At 35.8% G+C, this 18,195-nt stretch overlaps 1 protein-coding gene across 2 annotated transcripts in view; it reads left to right on the forward strand.

Annotated features, from left to right (window-relative positions):
* The window catches only part of Pclo (piccolo presynaptic cytomatrix protein), a 340,751-nt gene that overhangs the window by 221,618 nt on the left and 100,938 nt on the right, over window positions 1-18,195 (forward strand). For both annotated transcript variants that reach the window (XM_028776071.1, XM_028776072.1), the window contains exons 12-14: window positions 13,963-14,071; window positions 14,607-14,674; window positions 15,550-15,764. In XM_028776071.1, the coding sequence (XP_028631904.1) occupies window positions 13,963-14,071; window positions 14,607-14,674; window positions 15,550-15,764 (392 nt within the window). The remainder of the gene's footprint in view (window positions 1-13,962; window positions 14,072-14,606; window positions 14,675-15,549; window positions 15,765-18,195) is intronic.

Genomic DNA, 18,195 nt, shown 5'->3' on the forward strand with positions numbered 1-18,195 from the left:
GGGATAGAGGCCTGACCTCCAGTATTTGAAGGGGACCTTGTAATGGCTCCAGTCCCCCTGTCGTTGCCCAGTGAGGCATGAGGGCCATACCCGTCCCAATGTCTTTTTCCTGGAGAGGGGATACTTTTGACATCAACCCCTATGCAGTCAGGCTTGTCCCTCAGGGAACCCAGATAGATATTTTTATCTTTTATTTATATTCCCTTGCAGTGCTTAGCCTCACAGACTAAGCAAGAATTCAGATCACCTGACAGAGGGGGTTCTGAGTGGCCCCTCTCTGCTTGGTCTAGGGGCAGAAGTCCCTTCTTTTAGGTTGGGTGAAGATGGGTTTTGGAAACACCCTGTATAAAGTAACATCTCTAATATGAAGAAATTCCTCGTTTCGCTGTCTGAAGAGACCTCCTAAAATCACAAATATCCTTATTGGACTTGATTTACTCTATTACAATAGAAAAGGCTGTGTACAGCTCTTGACAGTGTACAGCTCTTAAAGAAGAAGGTTGCCTTTACATAGACAAGACAAGGAGGGTTAAAGAGAGCATGAGACAGGTAGTGAAGGCCCTAAGAAAAATCAGAGAGAGAAAGAGACAGATGAAGGCTGGTACAAGAATTGGTTTTCAGCCTCTCCAAGATTGTCAATCCTATTTCCTCCCATCTTGGGACCATTATTTGGGTTCTTTTTGCTTTTTTTCTGCTGGTCCCTGGCTCTCAAATAGGCGGACTAACTCTGTGATACAACAGATAAATAATTTGGTAGCAAAAGCTACTCAGATACATTATCATAAGTTAGCTATGGAGGACCACGAGACTCAAGATGAGGTTGTTACTTTATACTCTTTCTTCTAATTGCTGAAGATCTGGCTTTGTTGAGAATTTAATTACAAATCAAATATTTTTTAATGCTATTTCCCTTAGGTTCAAGATTCTCACAGAACTCTTGCCCACGAATGTTGCCATTTGAAATTATCACGGAGACTGGAGTTTTAAGTAGTGTATTTTTCTCATTTTTTTTGAATAATTTGAAGATACAGAAGTACATTAGCATGTGTTGCCATTTATTTAGAACTTGCCGCTATCAGTTAGGATTTTTATGCCAAGATCAATGATCATAAATCTTTTCATGTTACAATATCAATACCACTTTTTAAAAATTCTTCTTTTAAATATTACATCCCAACTATAGTTTTCCATTCCTCCCTTCCTCCCAGTACACACACACACACACACACACACACACACACACGCACACGCACACGCACACACACACACGTCCTGTCTTCCCCACATCCACTGCTACTTCATTTCCCCTCAGAAAAGAACAGGCCTACTCACATCTACCAAATGTAGCATAACAAGATGCAATAAGACTGGGCACAAACCCTTATGTCAAAGCACCCAGTAGGAGGAAAAGGGTCCCAAAAGCAGGCAACAGAGTCATAGACTCTGGAAGATATGCAGAAGACCTAGCTCAGGCCTAAACATGCTCCCTGATTGTCAGTTCAGTCCCTATGAGTCCCTATGAGCCCTGGTTAGTTGATTCTATGAGCCATGTTCTCATGGTGTCATTGACCCCTCTGGTTCCTACAATCCTTCCTCCTCTTATTGTATGGGATTCCCCAAATCTGATTAATGTTTGGCTGTGGGTGTCTCCTGTTCCAATCGGTTGTTGGATGAAACCTCTCTGATGTCGATTATGCTAGGCTCCAGTCTACGAGAATAGCAGAGTATCATTAGGAATCATTCACTGGCTACAAAAAAAAAATTTTTTTATCTAGACTATTTTGTGTGAGGAAGCTTAGTCAATAGCTTTCCAACATCAGAAAATGTTTAATTTACAACACACTTTATTCTTTATAAAATACTATTTTGTCTCTTATCAAATGGATACTTCATCCCTTTTCAAATTAGACATTCACAACATAATTACTAATATCCCAATAAAATCGTAAGTTTTACTTGCTAAGCTGATAAAAGCCTGAACCACTCTGAGGAAATACCTCTCTTAGTTTTGACATTTAGTGGGGTTTTGTTTGTTTGTTTGTTGTTTTGTTTTGTTTTGGGGGAATGTTATTTTTTTTGTTTTGGGTTTTCTTTTTCATTCTGAATCTTCAGTGTCTAGCATAGTGCTTATAAAGCAAGGGTTCAAGCAATTTCTAGCAAGGTAAAACATTATGGTTCACTTTTGATAATAAATTGGATACTTCAATGTGACTGTATAGGGTTGTGAGAAAGACATCAATGCCTATAGTTATAATCTGCCATCGATGGGAACCATGAACGTCTATATTATCATCAATATATGCTCCTATAACCTTTCATTATCTTTTCAGAAAAGATGAAGGAATTTGAAACTCTATCTGCTCCTAGCACACAGCTGACACTTTGAGCTTAGCTGTACATAAATTTTCATAAATGTACTCTGCATATGTTTGTTGTTTTCTGGATTTGGCCTTGCATTTCAATTCAGATTTCTGGGGTTTGTTGGGATGGTTTATGTGCTGGATGCTGCAATACCTTTGAAAGCAGCTTCTGTGTGTGAAAAAAATTAACAGTTCTTTCCCCTGTAAACCTCAAAAAGACTGTGAGTCCTCAGTGGTTGAAAAAGAGAGAAGGGCACAAACTCATGATAGATGAATCCCTGGTGGAGTGTTTTGCTGCCTGTTTCCAATTGATTTCCACTTCAGCTGTGAGTCTGCAAAATGAACCAGTCAGTGACTGAACTGCCGGTTTACATGTCAGCCACTGTAAGGCAGGTTCCGGTTTACCTCTACATTAAAGAGACAAAACAATCAAAGCTTAGATGATGCGTACTGACATCCTTTTGTTATACCTTTCCTGTTGTTTGAGGTAAGAGTTAAGATCAACACAATACAGATACATAATTAGAAACAAGAGTGTATTATTCATCATCATGAACGCTATTGAGAAATTGCAATTGAGAAATTGAGTCATTCTGCATTTCTGATTGAGAACAAAGTCTTGGACGAAAAATTCTCTTACATTAAAATGTCATAGATCTATACACACCTGCCAATGTAAGATTACAATGTAAGACCTTACAGACCTTATTAATTAGGAACATATAATACCTAATATGATATAAATTCTACACAGTAGTTGCTATATTATGTTGCTTAGAGATCAGTGGCAGGTAAAAAGTCTGTTTTGTGAATCACAAATGCACTTATGTATGATGCTGAGAAATGAAGCCAGGACCTCACTGGAAGCATTAAAAGTGATCAGTTATTCATCAGAAAAGTTGTATAAAACTTATAGACCATATTACTTCTTTGTTTGATTCTGAGGGCCTGGTTCTCCTAGTGTTCTCCATTTCCTCTGACTCTTAAAATCTTTCTGCCTTTTCTTCAGCAAGATTCTCTGAGCTCTGAGGGGAGAGAATTGCTGTACACCATAAATTTAGCCTCTCTCTCCACATAAGGCTTGGCTGTGGGTCTCTGCATCTGTTCCCATCTGCTGCCAGATGAAGCCACTCTGATGATTACTTTATAGGACACTGATCTATGACTATAGCAGAATGTCATTAGAAATCATTTTATTGATTCTTGTTGTGTTAGGTTTTACCCTAGGCTTCTGGGATAGATAGTCTCTGCTTCTTGATTACCCAAGCAATGTCAAGTATGGGCTGCTTCTGACAGAGAGGGCCTTAAGTCAAATCAGTCATTGGCTGGATAGTTTCACAAGTCTGTGCCTACCATATTTTATAGGCAGGACAGATTGTAGGTCAATATTTTTTTGGCTGGATTGGTGTCCATGTTTTTCTTTCAGTAGTCTGCATAGTACCTTCTGGCAATAAAGAGACTAGAACAAAAGTACATTCCTGCTGGTACCAGCTTGACCTCTCCAAATTCAATGACCTATGTGGATGCTGTCCTCAGCAATGGAGTCCCACTGTCAGTTTGTCTTAGCATCAGTCTAGGTCATTTGGGACTTCCATGGATCCCTATTAACCAAAAACACAATTAAATGCAAATGCAATCCAGTATCTTCACTGAAAGCTTTGCCTGCCTATAAAGGATGGCCAGTTAAAACTCTATATCGTCCACTACTAGAAATCTTTGTAAGATCACCTTCATAGATTCCAGAAAGTTTCCACTGCACAAGGTTTTCACACCACCCCTCAAACACCCACCAAATCCCAGCTGTCTCTTCCTTCATTATCTCCCTCCATCCCATCTCACCCCCACCAAACACCATCCCTCGTGCTCCCACCTCTACTTGCCACAATTTTATCCTTACAATCTATTCTACTTCGGCCTCCCAGGAAGACCCATGTTTCCACCCTAGGACTCTCCTCTTTATCACCGAGTCTTTGGATTATAGCTTGGTTATAATTTACTTAATGGCTAATATCGATTTATAAGTAACTATACACCATATTTTTATTTCTGGATCTGGATTACGTCAATTGGTGTGATTTTTTTCTAAATCCATTCATTTGACTGCAAATTTCATGAACTCATTTTTTAAACAGCTGTGTAATACTCCCTATGTAAATGAACCACATTTTATTTATCCATTCTTCTGTTGAATGACATCTAGGTTGTTTCCAGTTTCTAACTATTATGAATAAAGCCAAAAGAAACATGATTAAACAAGTGTTTTGTTTTGTTTTGTTTTGTTTTGTTTTGTTTTGTTTTGTTTTGTTTTTTGGCAGAATGAGGAGTCTTTTGGTGTATACTCGAGAGTGGTATATTGGGTCTTGAGGTAGATCGTTTCCCAATTTCCTGAAGAACTGCTATATTGATTTCTAAAGTGGCCTCCCAACAGCAATAGAGGAGTATTTCCCTTGCTCCGCATTCTCACCAGCATTAGCTGTCACTTGTGTCATTATTATTCATCTGAGGCATAACAGGTGTAAGATAAAATTTCCAAGTAGTTTTCCCTAATGGCGAAGGATGTTGAACATTTCTTATGTGTTTTCTAGCACTTTAGATTCCCCTTTTAAGAACTCTGTTTAGATCTGTACACCATTGTTTCATTTCATTAAGAGTTTTTAAATATTTATTTTTTCAAGTTTTGTATGTTTTGGATATTCTATTATTCCTTTATTGGATGTGGAGTTGGTAAAAAAAAATCCATTCTGTAGGCTGCCACTTTGTCCTATTGACAATGTCCTTTGCCTTGCAGAAGACATTCAGTTTTATGAGGTCCCACTAATTAGTTGTTGATCTTAGCGCCTGTGCTATCGATGTTCTTTTTAGAATGTTGTCTCCTATGCCAGTGCAGTTAGGGCTGTCCCCTACATTCTTCTCTTCTATCAGGTTCAGTATATATGATTTTATGTGAAGGTCTTTGCTCCACCTGGACTTGAGTTTTGTGCAGAGTGATAAATATTAACCTGTTTACATACTTCCACATGCAGACACCCATATAGAGCACCAGTACCATTTGTTGAAGATGCTTTCTTTTTTTCTATGATGTGTGTATTTCTGGCTTCTTTATTTTAAAAAATCAGGTTTTTATAAGTGTGTGGATTTATTTCTGGGTCTTGAATTCAATTCCATTGATCAATGTGTCTGTGCCAATACCATCTGATTTTTATTATTATAGCTCTATTGTACAACTTAAAATCAGTGATGGTGACACCTCTAGCCGTTCTTTTATTGCTCAAGATTGTTTGAGCTATCCTGGGCTTTTGTTTTTCAATATAGAATTGAGAATTTTCCTTTCAAAGTCTGTCAGCAATTGTGTTTGAATATTGATGGGGATTCCATTGTGTCCATAGAGTGCTTTTAAAGGGAGGATGACCATTTTTACTTTGTTAATGGTACTGATCCATTAATATCAGATATCTATCAGTCTTCTGGTATCTTATTCTATTTCTGTCTTCAAAGTGTTGAAGTTTTGATCATACAAGTCTTTTACATACTTGGTTAGAATTACCATAAGATATCTTATAATAGTTGAGGCTATTGTGAAAGGTGTTATTTCCATGACTTCCTTTTCAGTCTGTTTATCATTCGTATATAGGAGGGCTTCTGATTTTTGTGAGTAATTTTATATGCAGCTACTTTGCTAAAAGTACTTATCAGCTGTACAAGGGAGAAGTTTCCCAGTGGAATTTTTAGGGCAACTTGTATATACTATCATATCATCTGCAAATACTGATACTTTGACTTCTACCTTTCCATTTTGTATCCTCTTGATTTCCTTCAGTTGTCTTAATGATCTAGCTAAAACTTTAAGCACTATGTTGAATTGACATGAGGAGAGTGAACAGCCTTTTCTTGTTCCTGATTTTAGTAGAAATTCTTTGAATATCTCTCCATTTAATTTGATGTTTTCTATAGGATTGGAATAATTTTTTTATTGTGTTTAGGTATGTTCCTTGTATTACTAATTTCTCCAAGAGAGATTAGTCTTTGGATTGTAGCATGAGTATCCTGTATTTTATGGCTAATGTCCAATTATAAATGCACACTATATGTCCAGGCCCTTCTGGCTTTTAGAATCTCCTTTGAGAAGTCATGTGTAAATCTAATAGATCTACCTTTATAGTTTACTAAGTTTTTCCCTTTCCAGCTTTTAGTAATCTTTCTTTGATTTGTATGTTTAGAGTTTTGATTATGATTTGACAATGGGATGTTCTTTTGAGTCTACTCTATTTGGTGTTCTGTATGCTTTTTTTTAGCTTTATAGGCATTTCCTTTAACTTGAGAAGTTTTGCTTCTACGATTTGTTGAAAATATTTTCTGGGCTTCTGAGCTGGGATTCTCCTTTCCTTTATTCCTATTATACGTATGTTCGGTCTTTTTATAGGGTCTCAGATTTCCTGTAAGTTTTATGTCAGGGGTATTTTTAGAATTAACATTTACTGTAATTGACAGTGTATCCATTTCTTCTATATCTTTAATGCCTGGGAGTCTCTCTTCCATCTTGTATAATCTGTTAGTGAAGCTTACCTCTGTAGTTCCTGTTTAAATTCTTAAATTTTTCATTTTCAGAGTTTCCTCAGTTCGTGTTTCCTTTATTCTGTTTCCATTTTCAGGTCTTGAATAGCTTTATCCTTCAAATGTTTGTTTGTATTTTCTTGACTTTCTTTAAAGGATTTAGTCATTTTCTCCAATTGTTTCCATTTTCCTAGATTTCTTTAAGGTATTTATTCATTTCCTCTTAAAGGACTTCTGTTATCTTCATATAGTTGGTTTTGAAGTCTTTTTCTTGTGTGTCAGCTATGTTGGCTGAACTCTGGTGGAGACATATTGCTCTGACTCTTACTAATTGTGTTTTTTTTGCTGGAGTCTATGCATCTGGGTTTAGGATGAATATAGGTCTCAGTGCTGCTATCTGGTTTTTCCTTTGCTGTGTGGATGTGAGGATCCTTGGTTTCTGTTTTCTCTGGATTTTCAGAGAGTATGTTAGCTTTGCGTAGCCTGTTATGCTGGCTGCCTGAGCTGGTGTGTTCACAGGGGATGATTGCTGGTGTTGGATACTGGATTTCTGGCAGGTGTGACCTGTGGTTAAACAGGAAGTGCCTGGACTGGGCACTGGAACACAGCTACCAGTAGGAAAAAGGGGGCTAGAAAGAAATGGTCTGTGGTATCCACTGGAAATTTGGGCACAGAGGAAGGAAGGATACAGCTGGCAATCTGTTGTAGCGCTATGGATGAGACTTAGGGATTGCGTGTGGGATAACAAAGCCATACTTTTATTTTTGAATTGGTGAATTTATAAGCATATGCCAAGCAAATGGTAAAAGAATAAATGGTAAGTAGAAGAATATCATAAATTGGGCATTTAAAATATCCAATAGAGAAAATTGGTGAAGGAAAATTGAGGGATTCAAAAAGGGGTAATCATCAAATTAAGGGGTGTACAAACAGAAAACATACTGAGGAAATCACTTAAAGGCAGTAAGCTGGGGAGTCCCCTAGAGAGTGTCAGGGGCCCAGTGGAGGCTTCCTTGGCAGTGCAGAGTGTTCCATGTGGAGAGACTTCCAAATCAAAGAACTAATAGATACAGATAAATACAAAACTTCAAATGAAATGCACCCATCCAGCAGAAACCAGCTGGGAAAGCTGAGGGACTACACTGGAGTTCCCGTTTAAGTTGTCTCTCCCTGAATGAAAATTGCATAGCTGAATTTCTAGCTTCCCTTTCCCACAGCATCCACTTTCATATTATAACATAAACAGTCTGTTGGCAATGGTTTCCCTTCTTTTTGTTTCAGGAACACAGTGTTTTCACTCTTGAGTTTTTTGACCTCCCTGTCACATTTTGTGTGGTGAAGCAGCCCATCCTTCTGATGGAGGACATCAGAAGACACTTTGACACAAACATGTTTGAGTCGGGAAGAGAAGTTAGGGCTTAGCCCTGCTCCCATAGCCAGCTTCTTGGGGAGCTCAAACAGCACATGGCAGTTTATCAATAGAATGTACATTACAAACAATGCTAAAACTGCAAAATATATTTTAAATTTTTCTCAAAAACTGTTTCTACTGTATTAATTTCTTCGGCTGATATATGTGTACAGGAGCTGATCTAAGAACCAAGATAATTAGCACATACTTCACATTACATACCATTTACTTATTGCTAAAGAAATTTAAGATTTACTCATAGCCAACATTAAGCACACAGAGTACCAGCTACTTTCAACATGAATGATACTAACATCCACTCCCCTTCTGCATTCAAGAATTGTAAGACTCTTAGTATTCAATGCTAATGGTTGATTACAAGATTGCTTGTCCAGTCAGCCTTTTCAACTACAGTTCTTGTCCTTTCTCATAAAGTCATATCTCAGAAAGGTTTGCAATATCCTGTGCATTTAATATACCAAACAATACTATGAAATAAAATGTATATTTATGAGTATGCTCAGGGTATAGGATGATATTTCTACCTGTTCATTAGCACTTATGTTTATTAGAAAACATCTTTTCTGTAACAAAAGTACGGTATTTGTGTCAAAATCCATTATACGACTAATAGATTACATTTGCATGACATTAAAATCAAAATAGTTAAGAATATATAAATATAAAAAAGAATTAAAGACAGAACTAAAGTTACAGTTCTTAATGATTCAACCTGGACACTTAAAATGGAAGAAGTAATCATTTGGGTATTTTGTCTCTTTTAACTTCCTTTGTCCATTCAGTTACACTATGAATCTCTGCATAATTCCCATACATTTTTACTTAGTCTGTTTATATTAACTGGACATGACATTCTTCAGATGTGATAGCTAATATGCTTATATGATCTAATTAAAAGATTTTTAGAAATATCCTCCCTAAGTATATAAACAAAATGAACTGATAAGTTCAATTATAAAATGATTTTACATTCTGAACTCAAATCCACTTAAAATGAGATAGTGTCATTATGCATATTATGTTATTTCCTGGGGATCAATCAAATTATACTAACATGCTCATTATATTCTACTGATTTATTCAGTAACTTTCTGATTTTATTTTATTCTAATAATACACAATATTCTAGGACAATAGATTTTAGTAATAAATTGATTCTGGCATATGTATCAATTCTTCCAGTAAGAACTGGACTGTAATGGTGAATTATTTTAGTGATCATTGTAAACTAAAAGAAAAATATCAAAGAACAGAAATCTTAGGAATTTTATTCCCTTATCTTCTCTGCTATTAAGAGCATGGATTTGCAATATTGGTACTAAAATACACACACACACACACACACACACACAAACACACACATCTCATTACTTTGTTTGTATAAATCAATTATAATCAGTTCCAGTTGTCTTTTCAACTATTTGTAGAAAATTTAATTGCTTGCATTAATTGGTGTTTTCTGTCATAGATTCAGTAAAAATTATCTATTTAGTAATCATATATTCTAGAATATTGGAAATAATCCACAATACTGAGGATACCCTTTAAAGACAGGGCACTTCCTTCAGGGTAGGGGACTTCCTTGCTGTGCTTTGCCATTTACAAGAGAAGTTCTGGATTCAATGGAAGTCATAGAACCTAAGTATATCCTGTAGCAATTTTTATTTGAAAAAAATGCCATTCTCCATGGAATTGTCTACACAGGCAAACAGAATGAGAGTTCCTAATGTTTTCACAAACCTAGAGCATCATTCCTTCACTAAGCGAAAGGAGGAGGGGAATGGGATAAGGAGGATTTAGGGAGGGGAAATGGGGAAAGGGGATGACATCTGAAATATAAATAAATAAAATATCCGAAAGAAAAAAGAGCCGGACAGTGGTGGCGCACGCCTTTAATCCCAGCACTTGGGAGACAGAGGCAGGCAGATCTCTGAGTTCGAGGCCAGCCTGGTCTACAGAGTGAGTTCCAGGACAGCCAGGGCTACACAGAGAAATCCTGTCTCAAAAAACACCAAATAAATAAATAAATAAATAAATAAATAAATAAATTTAAAAAAAGAAAAAGACAAAAAAGGAAAAAGAAAAAAAGAAATTACCATTCAGTTGTATGACTTGAACTCTGGAATGCATTCCCTCTGTCGCTTTGTTAAAACATTTTGAAATGAGGAAACAAAATGAAATAAAGCTTTATGATTTGTTGATCATTCAAGAAAAAACACTGATTCTCTAATTTCATGAATTTTCCCTGTGTTCTTTACTTTCCATCAGATAACAGGATTACGTCTCAGCTGAGTAATATCACCATTCTTACATTTAGATGATGCTCACTCAGCTGAGTAATATCACCATTCTTATATTTAGATGATGCTCACTAACACACTGTAGTTGTTTGCTGTATATAAGTAGAAACTTCAACAATCTCCTAGTGTTACGCAAATCATTTACGCTATTTTCAATCTCCCTTTTTTATAACAGATTAAGCTAGAACATAGTGTTTTATAACACTAATCTAGAAACTTGTGCTGGCTTCTGATTTAATAATATTCAATTCATCTAAAACTTTGATAGGATTTATAAAATTATTTTTAAGTTACATACTATTGGATTTCATTATGGCACTTGCATACCTAGTGTGATTACATTCAGTTCAAATCCATCCCTTGACAACACTGCTCTCCCTAGTGCTCTATGTGACATGTTCTCTGGGTCCCTTTCTTCCCACAACTGTTTTTCCTTTTGCTTATGTCATATGCATTCCATTACCTTCTCCTCTTCATTCTTCTTGTCTTAAGATGTCTCCCTCCCCTCTGCTGACCTATGACAATTTACTGAGTTTATAAGTTGGAACAGCAAATCGTCACTGTTACATACTTGACAAAAATTCAGAATTTGTCTTAGTTTTTGTACATAGACAGTCACATGCATAGTATTTACTTTACTAGGTTTTTTTTATAATCTACTAAACAAGGTACTTTAAGATGGAAAATATACCTAAATTATTAAATGGTAAAATAAAGCATTATAGCATATCTGGAGAATGCAAGTTTTAACATGTTTTTGTGCACATTATTTTTCATAAATTAGTTAGGATTCTACAGTAGATAAAGGCCTCAAACATTTTAAGTGTGGTGCTACAATGCTTTCTGCTTCAATTTTTCTCAAGATGAATTTTCATGTTTGGTACTTGTCAACTTTTCAGCTTCTAAACATACTTTAAAATCAAATTTTTCTTTGAAGAATATCTCTGATATTTAATACTAATTGATTTAAATCTGCAGATGAATTTGGATGTATAAGCATTTTTAACCCCATTCATTCTTGAAGACTGTGGATATATAATTACATTTCTATTTCTTTGTATCCTCTTCATAACTGTTTAATAGCTTTCATAACTGCTTTATACTTTATCTTCTAAAGATCTTTCACATAACTAGTAAATTCATTCCTAGCTACTTTGTTTTATAAATCTTTTATCATTGTGAAATAGTTTACTTTCTTGATTTCTATTGCAGTTAATACACTGTTATTAGAGCAGTGCTACTAATTTTTGTATGTTTAACTTGTATCTTGCAACTTTCTCAAATTTATGAGTCCTAAATAGTTTCTTGGCTTATTATACATCTTTTAAATTTCTTCTATACCAAGTTCATTCTTCATTTTATGAAATTTATTAAAATGTTATCAAATGTCCTTTGTGTAACTACTGAGATGATTCTACGTTGTTATCCTTCTATTTGTTTGTGTCTTGAGTCACATATTGTTTTGAAATTACATTAACATTTAACTCATGATTCTATAAATGTTTTATGAAATGGATACAAGTTGCAGGAAGTGAGGGACACTGGCATGGAAAGCATTAAATAACTGCTGAAAGTCGTGACTCTTTTCATAGAACATCAGCAAGTGTACCAGACCAGGACAAAAGAACTGGCAAGATATTTTTAGCTTTCTCCAATACACAGACTAATATGAAAAAAGATAATAGAAGCTCAGGTGTCTCTATGGGGCAGAATGATTCTCAGAGTTAAAACTATCATATTGTATCTTGGCAAGAATCTGGTCACCAATGTTACTGACAATATAAAATGTGTTTTCCTGCATTATGACTAGATATTTGCCTATTTCACTAGACAATTAAGATTTTTTTAGTGTTCCCTTTGTTCTAAAATGTAAAAACATGACCAGGCAAAAGCAACAGAAAAAAATAGACCTATGACTATTTCCTTAGAGTATGATTCTGTAGAAATGTGAAAAGGTAATATCTAAATCATTATAGCATTAAGTTTCAATTCAGAATAAATGTAGGTTTTCCTCCTGGCTTTAAAACAATGCTTGCTTTCTGCTTTCGCTGTGCTGAGCCTTTCTTAGTATCATTGTCTTTTATGTAATTTTCTTATTTTCTGTGTACAACAGCTGGGACGGTTGAAATAAACCTAAGGCCCATCTGAAGATAAAGGTTTCTTGGAGTAAGTTATAGAACAGTCTTTTTGTGTTACTTTGAGTCTTTTGATGGACTTCTTCTGTTATTCCACTGTATTATACAGGCATTTCCTTCACTTAATTGCAACTGGTAACATTCCTTCCGATATGTACGATACCACTAAATCTTAGACACAACCATACTGTATTTATAATTTTACATTGAACCAGTGCTGAATTAAGCACAATGGAATTACGCAGTGTGGCGGTTATTAAATATGTAATAATTCAATAATTATTTTTTAATTTACTGTGTCATGGCATATGGACATTTTTTGAAGGGTAAATTTGATAACATTTTCAGTTATCTGGGTACTCAATGAGATGATTTTCCGCTGTGGACTCATCTCATATAACTGTATTTTATGGTCATCTCAAATACTCACTTGAGTTATTTTAATAACTCACAAAAAGAGGCAAAAAAACCTAGATGTAAAATATTTAAATATTGACTATTACTATTTTCTTTTTGCATAAAAGTATCCTTTTTGTTACATAGTATAAATGAAATGCCTTGACCAGGCAGGAGGGACACATAATTTATTGGATTCTGTGAAAAATTAAACAGTGGATTTTTAAGATAACAGCACAGCACAGGGCCTTTCTGAATACAGAGCTTGTACTACTGCACAGGGTACAGACTTACAAGGCTGGCCTTCCTGCAACACTCTTACTATTGTCTAGAGAAACATCTGCCATGTGGTGAAATAGAGGACACAAAGTACAACCTTATTTATCTGAGTGAAACTCAGAAGCAGAGTTTCATCAGGAAATCCTAGTGACTTCTTACCATTCCCTTCCATGAAAGAAGGCAGCACTTAATACTCTTAAGCTAATGGTTGCAATTACTTGTATGTTTATTCAGAATATTTTCTGAGAGTGTGAGCAGAATGCATGTATTTGCTAAGAATTAATAGGTTTTCAAAGAAAAAACTTGCATGTTGTTTTCAACATGTATTATGTACTCAGGTAAGTTTATGTCTGACTATCTAATAATGTTCTGGAGAACATTGAACCAATGTTCTCTGAAATGGTGTGCTGATTTGGCTCTTAAAAGCAAGAAAAATCTCTTTTGTGCCCAAGAATTATAACTGAAGATAGTTCACATGTTTTATTTTTTACTCAAATTTGTCTTTTTAGGGATGCAAGTTTTGGAATGGAACGGGATCCCCTTAACTTCTAAAACATACGAGGAAGTGCAGAGCATCATTAATCAGCAAAGTGGGGAAGCAGAAATATGTGTAAGACTGTGAGTTTTTCCCCATCTTTCTGTTTCCATTTTTTGGCTATCCATGTCTCTTTTAATTTAAAATTGTTAAGGTGGAACCTTTGCCAGACAGCAAGAGATTCAGAAATTAGAAAATGAAATAAATACAAGGTTTATGGCTTTCTTGTGTTCTGAATCAAAGGCTAAGTAAGGTTTAGACAGACTCAAGCTGACAGTTTCTGATTATGATACAGCTCTCTCCCTTCCATGCTTTTATTAAAATGTGTCATTTAGAAGGAGGCCAGAACCTACTTGGATTCCATAAATGTGCATAATATTTGAAATGACTTGTATCTAATTCATAAAGATTTCACCTTAAATGACCATTTTTATCAGCTTTGACTTTTGACAACATTGCTAATATGCACTGGGTTAGCCGGGTGCATGACTGGGAGTTGCTTTATATCACGACCACTTTTCATTGACCTCCTGAAACTAAACTTAGGGCAGTTGGAAGAGGTGTCTTTTGGTTCAGGTTTCCTCAGTGTCTTTCTTAATAATCTGTCTTAATCTTTAGGGACCTCAATATGTTGTCAGATTCCGAAAATCCCCAGCATCTGGAACTTCATGAGCCACCAAAAGTTGGTAGGTGACAGCAATCTGATTTCAACCATGGGTAAAGAGGCACATACAGAAGTAACCTGTTTTGACAAACATGCAAACAGAATTATAGATTTGCATACATGTATATGACTATGACACCAAAATTTTTTTTAGTTACAGTATTAGCTTTCTGGTGAAACATGTTGCATATTTAACTATTAGACTAGGCAAGAAATATATATATATTAAATATGTACTACATAAATTTATGTTTTAAATTACCTAAATATGAATTCATCCTATGAAGGCAATCCTTGAGCCATTTCTTCTTAATCATAAAATTTTTAGTTACTAATTTTTTTTCCAGCACAACTTGGCCTTTTGCTGTTGTTATTACAATGATTCTGGGAAGTCTGAGTTACTGAAATGCACTAGGTCCAACAGATATCACACATTCATACATACATACACACATACAAACATACATACATAAATACATACATACATACATAGATACACACACATACACACATAAATGTCATATACTCTGTGAAATTCTTTATAAAGAACATTTGGAGGATTTAGAAGAGAGAAAATATGTCCATACAGCATGTTCTTGGAAATAAAACAAGGTGCTTTGTCATCCTCACAGTTCACTCAATAAAATATTCAAAGTATTTTTCTGAAGACTTAATAGAATTTTAAATTGCCCCTGTAATTCATCATTATAATACTCCTAGCTGGATCACCTAGAGCTCTCCAGTAATAGATACATAAAACTGCAATTGAGTACGTTTGGTTTTGAAAGCTTCATTTAGTCTTTAAGTAATGATTGTGTCATCAGCCAGAATTCCAATCAGTGCCATAGTGTATCCAACATAGAGACCCAAGACATAAAGCCTTTCTTTTTGTTCTAGTAGATAAGGCAAAGTCTCCAGGGGTGGATCCCAAGCAGTTGGCGGCAGAACTACAGAAAGTCTCATTGCAGCAGTCTCCCCTGGTCATGTCGTCAGTCGTGGAGAAAGGGTCTCATGCTCACTCAGGTCCCACATCAGCAGGATCCAGTTCTGTTCCCAGCCCTGGGCAGCCAGGGTCACCTTCAGTAAGCAAAAAGAAGCACAGCAGCACCAAGGTGAGAAGGACCCCATGTCGCCATAGTGACCGCTTCTGGTGGTTTTAACTGGACAGAAGTAGATGGGAAGCGAAATGAAATTGTAATGTTTCCTTGTGATGAGTCACGTCCTAATGATCTACTGAAACAAATATTTCTGTCTTCTAATGGCTTAACTGACCCGAATGAAGAATCTCGGCTATTAAGATATGTCAGGTTTTAGAATACCAACTTCTAACAATGTGATACTTCCTATTTTTGATGTGTGGCAGAGGGTTCCAGAAATATAAATTTCCTTCTATATAGAACATTAGCTTTACAACCTTTAGAAACAATTTTTTTCTCAGTAAAAAGTACAAAGAGGTCCTGAGTTCAATTCCCAGCAACCATATGGTGACTCACAACCATCTGTAATGGGATCCGATGTCCTCTTCTGGTGTGTCTGTATATTAATATAACTTTTTTTAAAGAACAAAGAAATGAAAATAATTTAGGACACAAAGAAATAAAGGATAACAATGACGGATGAGCACCATTCTGGATCTTATTCCAGTTCCAACGTGTGGGTTGTTCTTCGCGTGTGTGGCTTTACTTGAAACCATTGAAACCAGCATTTCCAGTGTCGGCTCTTTAAAGTTGCTGGAGAACTAAAAGTGGCCAGTGCAGCAGTGCTTCCTCCTTGTAAAAGCAGACGATATTACCATGTGTAACTGTTCTGACATGTCACTCTCCTATTTAGGAGGCATTCCTGATACCTGAATGTCTGCTGGGGCATCTCTCCTAGGGCATGCCTCTGAACATTCTAAAAGGACCTAGAAAACAAATGGATTTCCATCCTTAGAAGTGCTAGTAGATCTAATGTTATCCTCTATGCCCTGACACCCTTTTGGTCAGTAATGCATTTATAAGTGATTCAGCTCTGGCTTACGCTCCACCAACACTTGTCCATGACCATTACAATTCAGAAGTCACCCTCTACCAGAATACAAAGATTCCTCCCTCTCATTCCAAGGAGACAAGTGGTTCTAAACTATGCTCCCAGTTCGGCAGCTGTGGCACAGCACTGTATGGGAATGTGTCAGAGGCGCTCCCTCCCACCCCCACCCCAACAGACTGGACTATTTCAAAAATCTATGTGAATGGAGCTCAGAAACCTAGGTTTTGTAACTTCTCTAGCTACATGAGATCTTCCTTAAAGTTTGAAGATTACGGATGAAGATTCTAGGGCACAGTGAGTGGGTATAAGGAGAGCGAGGACCCCTAGGCTGGTGGGATCTGAAGAGGTGGTGGTTAAGGACCAATTTTGAAAGAAAGGGACCTCCATTCCAAGAAGAAAACAAAACCAGAAAAGAGTTTCAGAATCTACAACTATCCCCCATCTCTCCTTGCTTCCCTCTCCTCTCCCTCCTCCCACCCCGCCAGTTTCCTCCCTGCCTCCTAGCCTGCCAGCCTGCCTGCTTACTTCCTTTCTTCCTTCCAAAGATGCCTCTTGTGTATCAAAAGAAAATTTGTATATGGACTTCAATTATCAGGTTCTAATTTTATTCTGCTTTTTGGCTACACACACCACTTAAGAACTATTTTTATTCCCCCTGAGCACATATTATAGTTCTCTGACTTGCACATAACAGTAAGAAAAATATTTATGAATTAAAATGTCAGTGGTCACCTGTGACCCCCGTTCTTGTTATGAATGCAAATTTGTAAATTTGCCCTTCTGTATAATATGTTTTATATTATATTAATTGTATTATATTACTATATATTAATTTTAGGTACCACATTTTAGAAAATGGAAACTCCAGAAATGGGAAAGCATTAGGAAAGGGGTATCTGCAGCTGTTTCTGCATGCAGCCACTCTTTCCTTTGTCAATGATTTGAGCCAGTGTAGATTTATAACATTCAGCTCAAATACATAGTTCTAGTGTTCCATTGTCCAAAGAGGAACAGTTAATCACATATAGCTGGTCTCAGATGACATCTTTGTATAGGTAAATTATGGGCCAAACTCCAGTGACTTTATGTGAAGAAAAGTCTCAAATATCTCAACACAAGTTTCATTTTGCTAACATGGTGAAGTGACAATATTTAGGATAAATATAAACATTCATATATTCTTTTCTGTTTATTTTTACTGTGATTATTAGAAAAATTCAATTAACCCTGTGACTCACAAATATTCTCAATTGGATAATTCTAGTATAGAAATTATTTTACTCTTAGCAGTGACATTAACTTAATCATAACACTAGATTATTTTGGAAAATATATATTATATATAGTATAATATATATTTCCTATATATTATATAATTATAATATTAATATTATTAATAATTGATGTTATTATTCCTAATAATATAATATAATTAATATAATATAACTAATATATAGTGAGAGAGAGAGAAACTGCATGTTATATTTTTACATGTAAAGATTTATCTTAAAGAGT

The sequence above is a fragment of the Grammomys surdaster genome, unplaced genomic scaffold (assembly GCF_004785775.1).
Source record: "Grammomys surdaster isolate TR1022 unplaced genomic scaffold, NIH_TR_1.0 264, whole genome shotgun sequence".
Lineage (NCBI taxonomy): Eukaryota > Metazoa > Chordata > Mammalia > Rodentia > Muridae > Grammomys > Grammomys surdaster.